This window comes from Chlorocebus sabaeus, chromosome 12, assembly GCF_047675955.1.
Source record: "Chlorocebus sabaeus isolate Y175 chromosome 12, mChlSab1.0.hap1, whole genome shotgun sequence".
Taxonomy (NCBI): domain Eukaryota; kingdom Metazoa; phylum Chordata; class Mammalia; order Primates; family Cercopithecidae; genus Chlorocebus; species Chlorocebus sabaeus.
In genome coordinates this window covers 34,825,627-34,842,791 of record NC_132915.1, presented here as the reverse complement: position 1 = coordinate 34,842,791, position 17,165 = coordinate 34,825,627, and the positions used below count along the sequence as shown (strand labels likewise).

At 41.2% G+C, this 17,165-nt stretch overlaps 1 protein-coding gene across 1 annotated transcript in view; it reads right to left on the bottom strand.

The window, feature by feature from the left end:
• Window positions 1–2,162: 2,162 nt before the first annotated feature.
• Window positions 2,163–17,165, bottom strand: part of PDCD1LG2 (programmed cell death 1 ligand 2) — a 59,708-nt gene continuing 44,705 nt past the window's right edge. The window contains exons 5-7 of the mRNA XM_007969323.3: window positions 15,909–16,043; window positions 10,407–10,456; window positions 2,163–3,497 (exon numbers count right to left, since the gene is read on the bottom strand). Coding sequence (XP_007967514.1) covers window positions 3,492–3,497; window positions 10,407–10,456; window positions 15,909–16,043 — 191 coding nt within the window. The 3' untranslated portion in view covers window positions 2,163–3,491. The remainder of the gene's footprint in view (window positions 3,498–10,406; window positions 10,457–15,908; window positions 16,044–17,165) is intronic.

Genomic DNA, 17,165 nt, shown 5'->3' with positions numbered 1-17,165 from the left:
AATTTTTGTATGTTTAGTAGAGACAGGGTTTCACCATCTTCGCCAGACTGGTCTTGAACTCCTGACCTCATGATCCACCCGCCTCAGCCTCCCAAGTGTTGGGATTACAGGCGTGAGCCACTGCACCTGGCCCCTTTAATTTTTTTTTTAAAAAAATTAAAAAAAATTGTTTGCAGAGATGGGGTATCAGTATATTATATATGCTTTTTTTTGGTTTTGTTTTGTTTTGTTTTTGAGGCAGAGTCTGGCTTGTCACCTAGGTTGGAGTGCAGTGGTGTGATTTTGGCTCACTGCAACTTCCACCTCCTAGGTTCAAGCTCTTCTCCTGCCTCAGTCTGCTGAGTAGCTGCGATTACAGGCATGTGCCACCATGCCCAGCTAATTTTTGTATTTCTAGTAGAGATGGGATTTCACCATGTTGGCCAGGTTGGTCTCGAACTCCTGGCTTTAAGTGATTCACCCACCTCGACCTCCCAAAGTGCTAGGATTATAGGCGTGAGCCACTGCGCCCAGCCAGGTCTCACTATATTGAGGTAAACTGATGCTTAGAGGTCAACCAATATATTCAAAGTTGTATAACTCATACCTAGTTGAGCTGGGGTTTGAATCTCTGATGCCAGAACCCATACACCACCTATACTCCTATAGCACTTCCCTGGAAAAGAGTGAAATTAATTATTATTATTATTTTAAGTTCTGGGATACCTGTGCTAAATGTGCAGGTTTGTTACATAGGTATACATGTGCCATGTGGTTTGCTGCACCTATCAACCTGTCATCTAAGTTTTAAGCCCTGTATTCGTTAGGTATTTGTCCTAATGCTCTCCCTCCCTTTTCCCCCTGCCCTCTCAACAGGCCCCGGTGTGTGATGTTCCCCTCCTTGTGTCCATGTGTTCTCATTGTTCAACTCCCACTTATGAGTGAGAACGTGTGGTGTTTGGTTTTCTGTTCCATTGTTAGTTTGCTGAGGATTATGGTTTCCAGCTTCATCCATGTCCCTGCAAAGGACATGAACTCATCCTTTTTTTAATGGCTGCACAGTATTCCATTGTGTATATGTGCCACATTTTCTTTATCCAGTCTATCATTGATGGGTATTTGGGTTGGTTCCAAGTCTTAGCTATTGTGAATAGTGCTGCAATAAACATACATGTGCATGTGCCTTTATAGTAGGATGATTTATAATCCTTTGGGTATATACTCAGTAATGGGATTGCTGGGTCAAATGGTATTTCTGGTTCTAGACCCTTGAGGAATCACCACACTGTCTTCCACAATAGTTGAACTAATTTACACTCCCACCAGCAGTGTAAAAGTGTTCCTATTTCTCTGCACCCTCACCAGCATCTGTTGTTTCTGAAATTAATTATTGACTAGCAAAGAGACCACACAGTATAAAAATACCACTTAAACCCCATATGGTAGGAAATCAGGGCACATTATGATGTGTAATGAAAAATATAGGTTTGTTGCTCTGACTCCATCCCTTTCAAACTGAACGAGCAGCCTTAACCAAATTATTTAACCTCTCTCTGCCTTTCCTTATCTGTAAAATGGAGTCATTAATAGTGTCTTTTTCAGAGAGTTTGGGGATGATTCGTTCCAATAGTATGTGTAAAATGCTTAACAATATTGGGCAATAGCAAGTACTTGATAAACGTTAGGTGTTAAGATAACATGCTGTAGTATAGGAAATTTCTGAAGCTAAGACATAATGCCTTATGATGTTCTCCCCTGACAGAACCCAGATTTCAGGATACTACAGCTAGGGTGCCCTTTCCCTATTTGGTATTCTAAAAGATAGCCCGAATCTAGGAACAAAGATGGAAATATTTTGACAGAAACCATTATGCCACTGGGTTCCTAGCAGAGTTAAACAAAACCACCCAAGAATTCAGCACACTAATCACATATCTGGGGCATGGGTGGGGGTAGTGGTAGCATAGCTGGGCTTTCTTCCAGGGAAGAAGGCCTTGTCTCCTGCCCTGCTCTCTGTGGTGTTAGGAAGTGCTTCTTCTCCAGCAGGAACCCCAGATCAAGCATCCCTAGGACCCAACCCTCCTGAAAAGTGCATCCAAGTTTGCCTCAAAGGCCTTCAAATCTTTGGGAGCCAAATGGCGTAACAGGATATTAACCTTACTGACTTGCAAGACCCTGAGCAAACTTCTTACCCAAAAGTAGAATATGTGAAGAACGTTGAAGAGTAACAATTGAGTTTTATTCTTTAAAGGCATTCTCTGATTTACATGAGAATTGAGAAACTGAGATGTATGATTTGTCTGTTAGTCAATTTCACACCCTTTCGTTCCCATAAGCCCCAGATTTTGCTCAGTTAAGGAGCTTGCTTTAGGCCCACCTACCTAAGTCTGTTATACTAGCTAATGTGCCCATATGAATAGTTCAGGGATCAGCTAATGCTCTGAGCTTCATGGCTCCAGTATGAAGAACAAATTTAACAAAATAAGGCCGTTACTGTAGCCAAGTTACCCTTCTGCTCCACACATAGGTAGTGGGATCTTGCAGGATTTCCATAGTGCCAATTATCAAAGGCCTTGACTACTTAGCATTGCTGTATCACAGATGTGCCAACTGAGGCACTGAAAGCTCAAGTTTAAAGTCATATAGAGGGCCAGAAAAGGAACCTTAGTTTGGGACTTTGGCCATTTTAGCTACTCATCTGAAATTGCTGCAGATACAACGTATGAGCATATCAAATATTTTTGACTGTATATCATTGATTTCTAAGGTAAAAAAATTAAAAAGAAACCAAGAATTTCTAAAGGAAAGATGTAGTTTAAACAAAAACAACCACCATTAAACATGGTGCTGTTACAGGTTAAAACAAATGCTTTGTGACTTAGACCTCAAAAACAGAGCTTGATGTCTTTACTCCACAATTTGTGCGCTTAGTGTATATTTAAATGCTCTCTGTTAATTAGAACAACTTCAGATGCTATCAAGATTCCAGTAAGCCATAAAACATGTCAATTATGATTTGAGTTTGTGCAAAGCCCTATCTATGAGCTCATAGTCTCAATAGGCTCTTCCAGTACCCAGAGGAAGCTATAGATAAAAAATAACTCTATTGGCAACCCATCTGTTTCTGTAACTGGAAATTTCCACACATCTCTGCTTTTGGAAATCACTTAGGAAACTTGAAAGGAAACAATTCCTTTTGCTTTCAGTCTGGCAGCAAGAAGGAGCCTCAAGGCACTCTGTGGGTCCAGGATCCAGTGGGGTAATTTTGTAAAGTGCATTCGTGCTTGCTCAGAGCCATAGGCTCCAGAGATAAGTCCAGATCGGTGAAGGGGCAAGTTTCATGGCCAGGTGCTGGCTAGTCTTGTTACAAGTTTCAGATTAAAGTGCTGGATCATCCAAAGGCATTTGAAAAGTGCAAATGGCAAGCTCTGCAGGCCACTGAATTCTTGTTCAGAGTCCAGAAGCTTCTTTAGATGTCACATCAGGTCATCCTGGCTCCCAAGACCATAGGTTCAGATCTGGGGAGAAAAGCCCACAAATAAGAAAAATCATTTGTTATGATTAGAAAATATATAACTTCCCCAAAATTTGAGTGAGGAACTAATTTTTTAATAAATGTTCATCTAGCTGGAAGCAGCATGGTTTAAAACTTTTCGTTAAAATCTTTTCTTTCCACAGTTTTTACCATTGCCCTAGTCCAAGTGTTCAGCTTCTCTCCTCAGACCTATTGCAAGAGCTGTTCCTTTTCCATTCTGTGGGCCACACATAGCTCAGTAATATTGGAGCACATTTCAGGGGCCTCTCCTATTCAAAACCTCTTACAGTTTCCTATTGTGTCAGATATTTCTATTAGTTCCTGCAGACTCATTATTCACCCTGCCGCACTCTATTCATGCTCCAGGATGATGACATTGTAGACTACATCACTGGACTCCTCCCTCTGTCTTTGACTGGGCTCAGTCTAGGTGAAAAAGTGGGTTGCAATGGGCTGAGAGCGAGGTTGGGGTATCTATTCCTCAGCAACCTCCCAGACAAGTTGTAGGTTGACTTTGTCCCTCTGTTAAAGGCCACAGGTCCTGTCAGATGGACCTTTCTCATTGCCATTTTTACTAGGGTTCTGGGAACTGCTCCCTCTCCTTTCTCCTTCAGACCTAGTGATAGTCACCTTCCCTACCTGCTGTTACATCCTGGCATGTTCAGCATCCCTTGCTGGTTTCCCTTAATGCTGCACACACCTTTGTAAATAGTCTCTTCATTAAACTTACCTCAGTTACCTATTGTAAGCATGCCCTCCATTTCCTGCTAGGATCTAACTGAAGCACTCTTGCCTAGTAAGTAAAATCTAACCTTTGCCTGGAATTAATGGTTTATAATACGTCCCCTAACAGTCTTTCCCCCTTATCTCACACCTGGCTTTCTCTCTGAACGGGGTCAAGTGCACTTTCCCACACCTTCCTGCCTCTTTGCCTTTCCTCTTAGTGTCTTCTCTATCTAGAATAGTCTGCTGTTTCCATTTCTTCCTGGTTCAAAAGTCACTTCCCCCATGAAACCTTTCTTCTTCCCTGATTATCCTCAGCTTAAAGTGTATTTGTCCCCATCTCTGAACTCATGTATTGTTTGTATTCATGTATTGTTTGTCCCTCCTATATGAGCCACAGAGAACCATAAAAAATACACAGACTTTTCACACCATTAAAAATTCATGGGCACAGGTGAGTGAAGCTGTTAGTGACTCCTCTTGCTAATAGCACCCTCCTCCCTCCCTGAGACAACTGTACTGCCTGAAGAAAGAAAGTGTGAAGTTGCCTGACATGGGTTGGGCATTTCTGTGGATTGGTAAGTAAGGTGGGCTTCAGGATATAGGGATAATTTGAGAGCTGCATGATTTTCCAAATACGTTCCAAGAAGCACAAGGTATCTTAGAGCAGTGGTCCCCAACCTTTTTGGCACCAGGGACAGGTTTCGTGGAAGACAATTTTTCCATGGATTGGGTGTGGGAGTGGGGGTAGGGTATAGTTTCAGGATGAACCTGTTCCACCTCAGATCATCAGGCATTAGATTTTCATAAGGAGCACACAACCTAGATCCTTTGTATGTGCAGTTCACAATAGGGTTCATGCTCCTATGAGAATGTAATGCTGCTGCTGATCTCACAGGAGGCAGAGCTCAGGCAGTAGCAGCCACTTGCCCGCTGCTAACCTCCTGCTGTGTGGCTCAGTTCCTAACAGGCCAATGGTACCGGTCTGTGGCCCAGAGGTTGGGGACCCCTGCCTTAGGGACCTTTGTAGGGACATATGGTAGGGTGATTATATCCTCCACTCTAATTTCACCACTATTTTAATTTGCTGGACATGTAGGAGTTCTGATTAATATTTCCTTTGCAAAAGATTTATAATGGCAAAAGAAAAAGAAATTGGAAACCACTGAAATGGGAAAGGGGAAAGGAAACACACCCATGTGGAATGCTGACGCTGTGGTCAGTTCTCAGGTGGAAGTTGTTAGAAAGAAGACAGGATACTCAAGAAAACAAACAAAGCAAACAAAAAAACATAAAGACTGGCATATAGTCTTTCTATATGCAAATATTAATTATCTGTAATATTTTATTATAAGAATCTTGGATGACTGATAAATTCATCCTTCTAGTTCCCACATGGTCTAACTGACAGGGTCTTGCAAATAGCAGACACTTAATACACATTTGTGAGTGGGTGAATGAATGAATAAATGAGTGAGTAGCATTATGCTGGGAATCATGACTTTTTTTGGTCTGCTACTGTTTCACTCAAGGAAGTCACTTAATATCTCTTAGCCCCTAATGTCATAATCTGTGAAATGAGGTAGCTAGGATACATGGTCTGTAAACTCTAACCAAGGCTTGATGACTGTAATAACTATTTTGTAAAGGATAGATGATATATATCTATGGTATCATAACCCACTCCTAAAGTTTTATTGTTTATCTGCTTGTCTGCATAAGAGGGAGAATGGCATAGGCCCAGATAGCAGCACAAGTAAAATTAGATACAAGAACAACTTCCACAAATGGAAAGGGCAGTGTGTCACAGACAAGGACTCGGTGGGTCTGAGTTCTAGCTCCATTTCTAACAGTAAGTTATGAGATGACCTTATGCAATTCACTTCAGCTCGTACATCCTTAGAGCATATTCATCACATTTAGCTGTGCTAGGAATCTTTGAAAGGCAACTAAGACATTGGTAGGTGTCCTTTAAAGAAGGTATAGCATTGCCCTTCCTTAAGTTGATAAGGACTGATGAAGAGTCCTATGTAATGTATTTAACTACTGGGATCTAGAGAGGTGAGTGGAGATGGTTGAAATGGCTTCAGAAAGTATTCTTCTTCGTAAAAGTAATATATCAGGGCACTCAGAAATAAAATTCAGAAAACATAAAAGTAAAAAGCAATACATGGTTCCATAATCCAAAGACATGATTACAGGCATTTTCATATTTTTACTTCTATTTTTCTGGAGGAAGGGAATATGGTGAGTCTATAAATAACATTTTTAATAGAACATGAATGATACATAAGTATATTTTTATTTTGCAATTTTTCTATTTTTTATTATATAGAAAGTATTTCCCCACATTATTATTCCTCAGAAATAGAAGTTTAAATGCAATGTAGGGTCTATTTATTATAGGTTCCAGTTTTTTCCATGTTGTATTAGAGTAAACTAGGTAATGCTGTAGGAATAAACAACTCCAAAATCTCAATATAAAAAACAAAAGCTTATTCTTGCTCATGTTCCATGTACATTGAGGATCACCAGGGGACTCTGTCAATTTTAGTTACTCAGAGACTGAGACTGATGGAGCAATTACTACCTAGAATGTTACTGGTTACCATGCCAGATGGATAAAGAAAATATGGCAAAGCATGTGCCAACTCTTACATCTTCTACTCAGAAATAACACGCATCACTTATGCTTACATTTAATTGACGAAAGTGAGTTACATGACCACACTTAACTACAAATTAATTACAGAGAAGTGCAACTCTATCATGTGCACAAAGGCAAGAGATCCAGGAAATGCTGAAACAGCACTAATACTGAACTCTATTAGGCATTTTCACAAGTCGGGTCTTGCTTCAGTTGCTGGTTAGTGAAGCAAAACCAGCAAGCCCTTTGCTTCTTAAGTTGGAAGGGAAAATATTCATCTGAATAAAAGTCTTGGAAGAAGTACATGCAAGGGACATGTCCAGGCCAAGTCTCAAGACTCCATCTCCCAAGATGCTGAGTCACAATATGAGAGTGTAGGATGGTTCCCTGGCAGCCTACAGCTGTACAGTCTCCTCATAATGGATGGTTTGGGGGTGGGATAGAACTTGGATGGCAGAGAATGGATGTGAGAACGTCAAAGCCCTGAGCTGTCTGGTCTTAAGCAATATTAAAATCTTAACCATGGCAATTTCTGGGCAATGGATTCTAAATTATTTTTGTTTTCTTTGTACTTTTTTGTTTTTAAACTCATAAAAACATCAGTAATTTAAAAAATGTTCTGAAACTTGTTATTGTTGTAGTTTGTTTTTTGAGTTGATAGACTCAACTAAAATTAAACAAAATTTATTTTGATATTCTTTTTTAGCATTGAGTCAAATTTGGTCAAAATTGGACACCTTTTAAATTTATCATATAATAAACTGTAAGAAGCATTGATAAACGGACAACAAGACAAATATCAAATACCATATAGTTGCATTAACACTAATATCCCACTTTATTATATTGACCAGGTGGACTTAAAATATAGACACATAGAAGCAGCCAGAAAATAATGCTGTAATCATGTGCTTAAGAATGGTATAGACTGTGTGTACAATGCAGAGGAAAAATAGAAAGGTATGAGTCGGGGGAGAAAGTCTTACAGATTAAGCAGGAGAGTATAGTATATGTAGGCTGGGCACAGTGGCTCATGCCTGGAATCCTAGCACTTTGGGAGGTCAAGGCAGGAGGATTGTTTGAGCTCAGGAGTTTGAGACCATCCTGGGCAACATAGTGAGACCCTAGTTCTACAAAAAATAAAAATAAAAAATCCAGGTACAGTGGCACGCACCTTAATTGACGAAAGTGAGTTACATGACCACACTTAACTACAAATTAATTACAGAGAAGTGCAATTCTATCATGTGCACAAAGGCGAGAGATCCAGGAAATGGTGAAACAGCACTAATACTGAACTCTACTAGGCATTTTCACAAGTCAGGTCTTGCTTCCGTTGCTGGTTGGTGAAGCAAAACCAGCAAGCCCTTTGCTTCTTAAGTTGGAAGGGAAAATATTCATCTGAATAAAAGTCTTGGAAGAAGTACATGCACCTGTAGTCCCAGCCACTCAGGAGGCTGAGGTGGGAAGATCACTTGAGTCCAAAAGTTGAGGCTGCAGTGAGCCACGGTCATACCACTGCACTCCAACCTGGGTGACAGAGCAAGACCCTGTCTCTAAAAAAAATTAAATTAAATTTTAAAAAAGCAGAGTGTAGTGTATGGGTGTGGATTCTGGACTTGGACACCTGGATTGCTGAATCAATTTATTGGTCCTTATATTATTAGCCATATACCTTGGGCAAGTTAGTTAACGGCTTCATGTTTTGCTTCCTCATCTATAAAATGGGAAGCAGGGAGTAAATACTTCAGAGGGCTACTGTGAGGATTAAATGAGCTAGTCTAAACACACTTCTAATGTCTTAGAATAGAAGCCTGGTGTTATAATAATAAAGTTAATCGTTACTGTATCTTAAAGTAGACCATGCCAAAAGTTGGGATTTGGACAAGTCAGAAGGAATGGGGAGGATGTTCCAAAAGAATAACTAATGTGAGCAAAGGCACAGAAGTGGGAATGAGCTCATGGCAGTGGTGGTGGAGCAGCTCGACTTGAGGAAAAGTTTTGTTGAGAAGTGGTAGATGAGTTGGCTTAGTGAAATGTGGCTAATTGTCAAAAGGCCTGAAAAGCCCTGGGAAGGATTTGATATGATCTGTAGAGACAAGAGATGACATGATGATGATGAAAACAGTGTTTGGGGGATTAGATCTGGCAGTGGTACGCTGGCGCCTCTTTAAGGGACCTTTCCAAAGCTATCTAGAAATATTTAAATTCCTCATTAGGTATTGACAAAGAAAAGAAGATATTAGATAAGTCAAACCTACCTCAAGTAATCTCTTCATTGAACCAAGACATCATTTTCAAAACTTTGGTTTGATTTTGTTAAGTCATTTTGGCTACAGGGTGCCCCCACTCCCCACCTAGATTTACTCAGATATTCATTGCTGTTGCATCCAAATACTTGTCCTTTTGTTGCTGAAAGTTTGAGAGGCAGTGAGCTGAGAAGAAAGTCCTGCTGAACTAAACAAAAACACCAAACTGGTAGTCTGCATGCAATCTAGGTTGGCAGGTTCATGCATGAGCAGTTATTAGACAGAACCCTGGCCTCTTGGACAACTCCAATGACCAGATAGTAGTTGGTTACTTACTTCTATTTATAAAGGCTCAGGCAGGAATGACAAATTGACTTACTTCAGCCAAGAATATGGCCAAGACTGTCCCCCCTCATCTCTTGGTGCCTGTGATGATTAATTTTATGTGTCATCTTGGCTAGGCTATTGTCCCCAGTTGCTTAGTCAAATGCTAGTCTATATGTTGCTGTGAAAGTATTTTGTAGATGTAATTATCATTTGCTATCAGTTAACTTAGAGTAAAGCTGATTACCTTTCATGATGTAGGCTGGCTTCATTCAATCAGTTGAGGGCCTTAAGGGCGAAAAACTGAGGTTTCCCAGAAAAGACGGAATTGTGCCTCAAGACTGTAACATAGAAATCCTGCCTGGGTTTCCAGACTGCTGGCCTGTCCTACACATTTCCAACTTGCCAGCCCCCACAATCATGTGCTGCTTCCCCTGAGTCTAAGTTTTTCATCCAACCAGGCTTAATGATTTTAGCAACCCACTTTTTCTGACCCCTAGGTCATATCCTTCCTCCTCCACAGATTCCAGCTCCAAGCCTGTCAACCTCATGAAGAGACTTCTGTTTTCCCCATATTACTCTTGACTCACAGCCCACAACAATGTACTTCTTAATCATTGTTTGTTGCAAAAACATCCACTGTCAATTGCATCGCAGTTGGATATCTTCTCTTTGCTGTTAGATTTTAACTCCATATCTAACTATGTGAGACCAGAGGTCCAGTGCAGTATCATCTGGGAATGCTTAGGAATGTAGACCGAGCAAAAGATGGCATGATTGTTCTGGGGCTAAGAACAAGGCTTCGCTGAAATGTTACCAAACAGGAAGATTCTATAAGCTGGAACTATTCAGTTGCCTTCCACGAATTAATAGAACAGTGGTTACTTTAAAATTCAAACTGAGAGAGAAAAGAAGGTAAGAAAGAAAAGCAAAAATCATGCTTACTCACAGCACTGTTCACTTCCCTCTTTTTCGTGGTGACAGATCTTTTTGTTGTGTCTGAAAAAGAAAAATTCCAGAAATGGAATAAGATGAATGAGAAAATTGTTTGGTTTATAGATTAAAATATGGCAGAACAAAAAGTAAATCTAGATAAATCCACATAGGGAAGCCCAAATGTTCTCTGTGGCCTGGGACCTCAGGATAGTAATGCATAATGCAAAATCTGGCCCCTAGGCAAAGAGTGTGAACAAAGAAGACCCACGTTTTCCATTCCTCTGTCTACTCCTGGCCCTCAGGCACTTAAAGGCTGAGGGACTAATTTGGGTATCCAACCCAGGAAATGTCTGGCTGCAGAATTAGCTCTCCCTTTTCTACTTTAGTCTTGACTGCCACTTCTACCCTGCCTTCCCTGGCCCGGGTCAGAAGTTCTGATCAATTAATTTACACTAAGGTATAAGTGACTGATACTGGTTCAAAGTAACTCAAGTTACTGGTTCAGAAGCACAAGTTCACATAATGGGATGCTGCTCACCAGTAACTTTCTTTGGTTTCACATCTTTCTTTTATTTTTTTTATATCAATAGGTTTATGGGTACAAGTGGTTTTTGGTTACATGGATGGATTGTATACTGGTGAAATCTGAGATTTTAGTGCACCCATCACTCACGTAGTGTACATTGAACTCAATATGCAGCTTTTTAATTCCTCACTGCCACTCCCTACTCTCTCCTTCTGAGTCTCCAGTGTCCATTATACCACTCTGTATGCCTTTGCATACCCATAGCTTAGCTCCCACTTAGAAGTGAGAATATATGGTATTTGGTTTTCCATTCCTGAGTTACTTCACTTGAAACAATGACCTCCAACTCCATCCAAGTTGTTGCAAAACACATTATCTCATTCTCTTTTATGGCTGAGTAGTATTCCATGGTGTATATATACCACATTTTCTTTATCCACCTATTCATCAATGGGATCTTAGGTTGGTTTCATATCTTTGCAATCACGAATAGATTTTCACTTTTTTCTTAACCTCTGATTTCACATATTCTCTCCCACTCTGATTCTCTTTTAGTGAAAGAGATTTAATGCCCAACTCCTGCCATTGCCTGGGTTCCTGAAATCAGTCCATTCCTAATTCTGCTTTTGCCCTTTATACCAGGTTTTTAGTAATTCCTTCATGACTGTCTTGAGCTTGGCTTGGAATTTGGGGGTCTCTATTCAGCACTGTAGTCTCTTTCATGAGGTTTTGCATTTGAAAGGAGCCCAATGGTTAACCCATAGGAATTGCTCTTGAATGTTGGCTTCAGTGGGTACCTCCTTAATGCCTGAGGTTAGTGCTGCCACTCTCTTTGGGCCACAGGTAACCATAAACCAGCATATTTGGTCTTTAAACCTTTGTAAAATTCTGGCTCAATCTTCTAGGGCTGTGCCACTCAGAGTCTGGTTCATGGGCTGGTGCTGGTAGGTGAACTGTTACCAGCCTATGATGATAACTGGTCCTTCACAAGAGAGTTTAAGAAACACTGTTCTGAAGATCTGAAGACCTGTTCTCAAGATCTAGATTCTGTAGCTGGTGACTCCTACTGGACTCTAAGTTGACTTTGCCATTGGCTCAGCAAGTCAATGTGTAAGTCACTCAATTCTTTTGGATTGAAACTTACTTTCTCCTTCCATTGCTCAAAGATAATAATATTGATTGAATCAATTTGTATTAAACACTTTTGCAACAATAGGCCACAAGTTTTGGAGTCAAACAGACCTGTATTCAAATCCCAGCTGTATGACTTTGGGAAGTCATATAACTTTTCTGAGCCTCACCCAGCATAAAGACACTTCTCCCTGCCACAAGCAATTTTTGTGAAATTAAGTAAGAAGTTTGTAAAGCGTCTAGCACAGTGGTTTTCAGTAGAACTTTCTGCAATGATGGAAATGTTGTGTATCTGCACTGTCCAGTACAGGAGCAATTATCTGTACATGGTTATTGAGCACTTACAATGTGTGAATACTTAAGATGTGACTGATGAACTGAATTTTTATTTAACTTAAAAAGAGCCACAGATGGCTGTTATATTGGACAGAGCAGATCTAGCATACTCACCTGCATATTGTAGGTTCAATGTTTAAAATTTTATTGAACATTTATTATATGCCAGGTAATTTTTTAGACACTGGGCATGTATTGGTGAATCAGAGAAACGTAGTTACTGTACTCTTGAAACATAGAGACTAGCAGATGAAGCAGAATTTAACTTTATTTTGCAACAGAAGTTGCCAGCTTCTTCTTTAGAGCCCAGCAGGTCACCCTGGAGCCCTGAACTGCTGAATGGTTCCTCTTAGGGGAAAATGGTAAACAGGACCTTTTATGGACCAATAATGGCTGCCCTCCTAATACCCTTTAGTGCACAGAGCTAGTCACTGAGGTAAAGGTGGGTAAATCTGTTCAGAGCTAAGAAGCCATCTGGAAGGAAAGGGACCAAGACTGCTGCCTCTTTACTTAACTTTGCAGTGGACTAAGAAGTTCAGGATAACAATGGCCCTAAGAGGAACTCAAGAGAAGGAAGTTAGGACTGGTGTCCCATGCTCAACATGAGGGCCTAGAAGGGAAGAGGCTGGCTGTGCACAGCTGTGGCTAAGGCAGGGATCCCCTCCTACCTCATCAACCCATTGGGGTCCTGCTTTGGGACCAATGACAGAGCATGTGTTGGGGAACCATAAGAACTGTAATCTTGTAGCCCTGTGGTCTGTGTGGGGATTGGGACCAGCAAGGTTACCTTTGCATAGTGGATGGAGACACCTGGAAGGACCAGAGATTCTACATGGCAGGAGTAGACAGCAACTGCTCAAAACCAGGGCCCTCTGGAGGACTAACCTAACTCCCTAGTAGCCTTCCTGCCTATTTGTAAATAGCACTGGCCCTGTGGGCTAAGTAAGCTTTCTGTCAGTTTGTGGGAGGTGGAGAAGTACATGCTATAAGAGGGAGACTTTGAACTTCTTGCTAAGATAGGCATGTGGGTGCTTGAGGAATTAATTGGAAAATTAAAAGGGATGCAATTTAATTGGTAGCCCAAGCTATTAAAACAGATCCTAGACTTGTAATTGTGTGCTGAGTATACTGAAAGAAGAAGTTGGTGCTATGGAAACATATAATAAGGGGATTTAATGTAATGGGTGTGGTATGTGGTGGGTAGAATTAGGAAAGACTTGATGAAGTATAAGCTTAGCTGAGATTTAAAAGATGACTCCAACTCAGGTGGACAACAAGAAGAAAGTATTTAAGAAGAGACAATTTTGTATGAGAAAACTTGGAATTGGAAGACCGCGATGCCTCTGAGGACTAGAAAATCCTGTATGGTTAGAGCTTAGACAATGAAGTTGATGGTGATGCAGTTAAAGTTGGAGACATGAGTCAAACCGTCCTGGGCTTGTTGGAACTTCATCCAGTGAGCAACGGAAAGCCATGGAGAAGGTCTGAACAGAGGATATATGGTAGATTTATGATTTTTAAAAGCCTATTCTAGCAAAAAGTGAGAACACACCAAGTTAGAGGTAGCAGTAGTGAATACAGGGAAACCAGTTAGGAAGATTCCTCTGTAGTCCAAGTTGAACCACACTAATGGCAGTGAAGTTCAGCCAATAAGCTGTAAAATGTTCCTTCTCTTGCTGCTTCCCCTTTTACAGATAGAAAGACCATCTCAAAGAAGACAGGCAATTTGTATAAGGTCAGAGAGCCAATAAATGGCAGCACCAGGTCCCAGCCTAGCCCTCTGACCTTGGTTTAAAACTCTGTCTACATCACCAGCAGTTCTCAACCCTTTTCCATGGCACACAAGTTTGTGTGCATGGCAGACACATGTAAGAAAGCAGATCTGAATGCAAATGATTTAGAGAGAAGGATTATATAGGCAACTGTGATTTCTCTCTGGTTCATTAAAAATATAAAAGAAATTGTTTGCACATTTATTCACTCAATTCTTATTTGTAACAAAGGTCTCCTAATCACAGTTAGGATTTGAGCTTTACATCCCAGCTCTGAGCTATTGATATCCTCACTCACTCTTAAATTAGGGTGAAGGATGAGGAGAGGATTTATTTACACTCTATCTTTGAGTGTGACTCCATTCCATTCTCCCAAAGAGCTGGGACAGAAGACTCAGCTGCTCATTTCTGAAGTGCTTAAGGAGTCCTCAGGCCCTAGGCCTTGAACTCTGGTGTAAGACTATTTTCAAGAGGTATGGGTGTGGGAGGTAAAAGAAGAATGGCAGAAGATAAGACAACTGAGGTGGATCTGACACAACTCTCTGAAGTGGTTCTATTTAAAAGTCAAAGTTCTGTTGGAGATACCTCTTTTGCCATGAAGCTACCTTCCCTTCCACATTTATTTTTCTTTCTATCTTTCTTCTTCCCCATCTCCTGCTTTCTCTTTCTCCCTCACTCCCCTCGCCATCTTCTTCCCTCCCTCTGTCTTTTTCTTTTGGCAACAATTCCTTGCATTCTACAGTTAGAAGTATTGTGGTCAGCACCCAAGTGAATGCATACACACATAGGGCAACAGACAAATAGAACATGACAATATTTTATGGCAGATGAGAAAATAGAAGTTATGAATATAAATGTAAGATAACAACCACTTAAAATTCCCCTAGTCCTCAGATAGTGCTGCTCCAAACTCCTACTGAATTATTTCCACATGTCATTTCCTTTTCTATAGATGAGGCCGCGTATAGATCTTTGGAGAAGTCTGTTGAGTGCAGACAAGGGAGCCGTTTAGGAAAGCACCAGCTAGGCCTGCATACATCCTGGGGGTTTTGTGGGCAGGCTCCTCCCAGGAAACCAAGGACAGACATATGAACAATGAAGCAATGAAATCAGAGCTCAAAGGCTTCAGCATGCTCTGTCTCAGCTGGTACAACAGAACAGGAGTGTGTTGGTGAGAATACAACAGGCTAAGGAGAAACTCGAAGGGAGCTGCTGAAAGACGTTAAGGCACCACCAACCAGCTGTTTCCTTATCCCCAAATGGCCTCAAAAACCTTTCTCCTTTCCTTACCCAACTGTGGGGTTGAGATTCCTGGGAGACAGGGGGTGGGTTTATCCCAGCTCATGTCCAGACTGGGGAAAAGAAGGGTGAAAATGGAAGGAATCTTCAGAAAGGATCCTGGCAACCTCCCACCAGCAAAATCTGAGCATGTAGCTATCTATCTGCATTGCCAAATAACATCACTCTCATGAGGCTGATGAAAGCTCTTGCCTCAAAGAATAAGACAAACTCTTTCAGACATAAGAACAAAACATTCCCTTTAAAAAACTCAGTGTAAGAAGTTCAGCTCACTGACGACGAGAGCCATTTTCTTCTGGGGAAAAATAATCAACAAGACAAACTCAAAGTGGTTCGTAAGCTCTGGGTGGGTTTAGCATGAAACCAGGAAGCTGTAGGCCCGCAGTGCAAAGCAGTGGCTCATGCTGCAGACACCCAGTCCATTTGGTTACCATGAATAAAACTCACTTACCTTTTGAAGAATACAGCTTTTGACAGAGTTGTTTTCTTAGGGCTATCACTGTGGCTATGAAAATGAAAGCGATGATGCAGGAGGGGATGAAAATGTGAAGCAGCCAAGTTGGATGGGTCCTGGGTTCTATCTGACCTGGGTAGGAAAAGCACCAGAATCCTGTTACATGGCAGCTCAGAGGTAGACCAACAGGCTGGCCACATGAGTGGGTGACAGCCAACATGGCTAGCTCTGTGGAGCATTTACTCCACACCAGGCCCTGTTCTCAGTGCTCTGCACCTATCAGCTCATCCACTCCTCACAACAACTCTGTGAGGTTGGCTCTGCTGTGATCCCCATTTCACTGGTGAAGAAAGTGAGGCACAAAGAGACTAGGAAGCTTTCCCTAAGTTACACAGTAAGTGACCCAGCTAAGATACAGCCTGGTTCCAGATTCTGTGCTTTTTACCACTCTCTCATATTATTTTTTGCCATCTATCTATCTATCTATCTATCTATCATCCAAGCATCTTTCTTTCTTTTTTCTCTTTTTCCTCCCTATCACCCTTCTCCTCCTCATCCTCTCTCTCTTCCCAGTGGCAAAATTTCTCAGCCCCAAAATGTCTTTCCCCCACTGACAAGTACTCACAGTGCTTAGAATATATACCATTAGTTGTTAAATTTCAAGGATTAACAGGATCCTTTTGAAATAAATAGAATATCCTAGGTAGTGTTAATATATTAAACCCAGTCACTCATGCCTTAGTGTGAATTACTACAGTTGACCCTTTGCCTTGTTTCAGTTTTTCAAGGCCTTGGCACTGAGGAAAGAATGAGTTTAGTACAGGCGTGGATCAGAAGAATAATTCTGGAGGCTGGGGAAAGCCTTATAAAGTCCTCTGGTGTGTGCAGATTAGAACAAGGGCTCCAGACTGACAAAAGGCAGGGCTGGAGGAGTGTTCACCTACAGGGAGATGAAAGGGTGCCCAAGTTAATTTGTGCCCTTTTCAAAAGCTTGAATTTTGCCTCATGGAGTCATTCACATGGAATAAACATGACAGACTGGTACAGGAAAAACTGGACAAAACTGCTCAGGAGGAAAGGCTCAGTCCTCCCAACTTCCCAGCCCTCAAACCCCACCACCTCCAGCACAGTGCTATCTGAGAACCATGGATTGTTTTACTGGAGAAGGGATTAGACATCATTTAGTCTGAGCCCCTTATTTTAGAGTTGAGGAAGTAAGTCTCAGAGATGCTAAATAATCTATCTGAGATCATC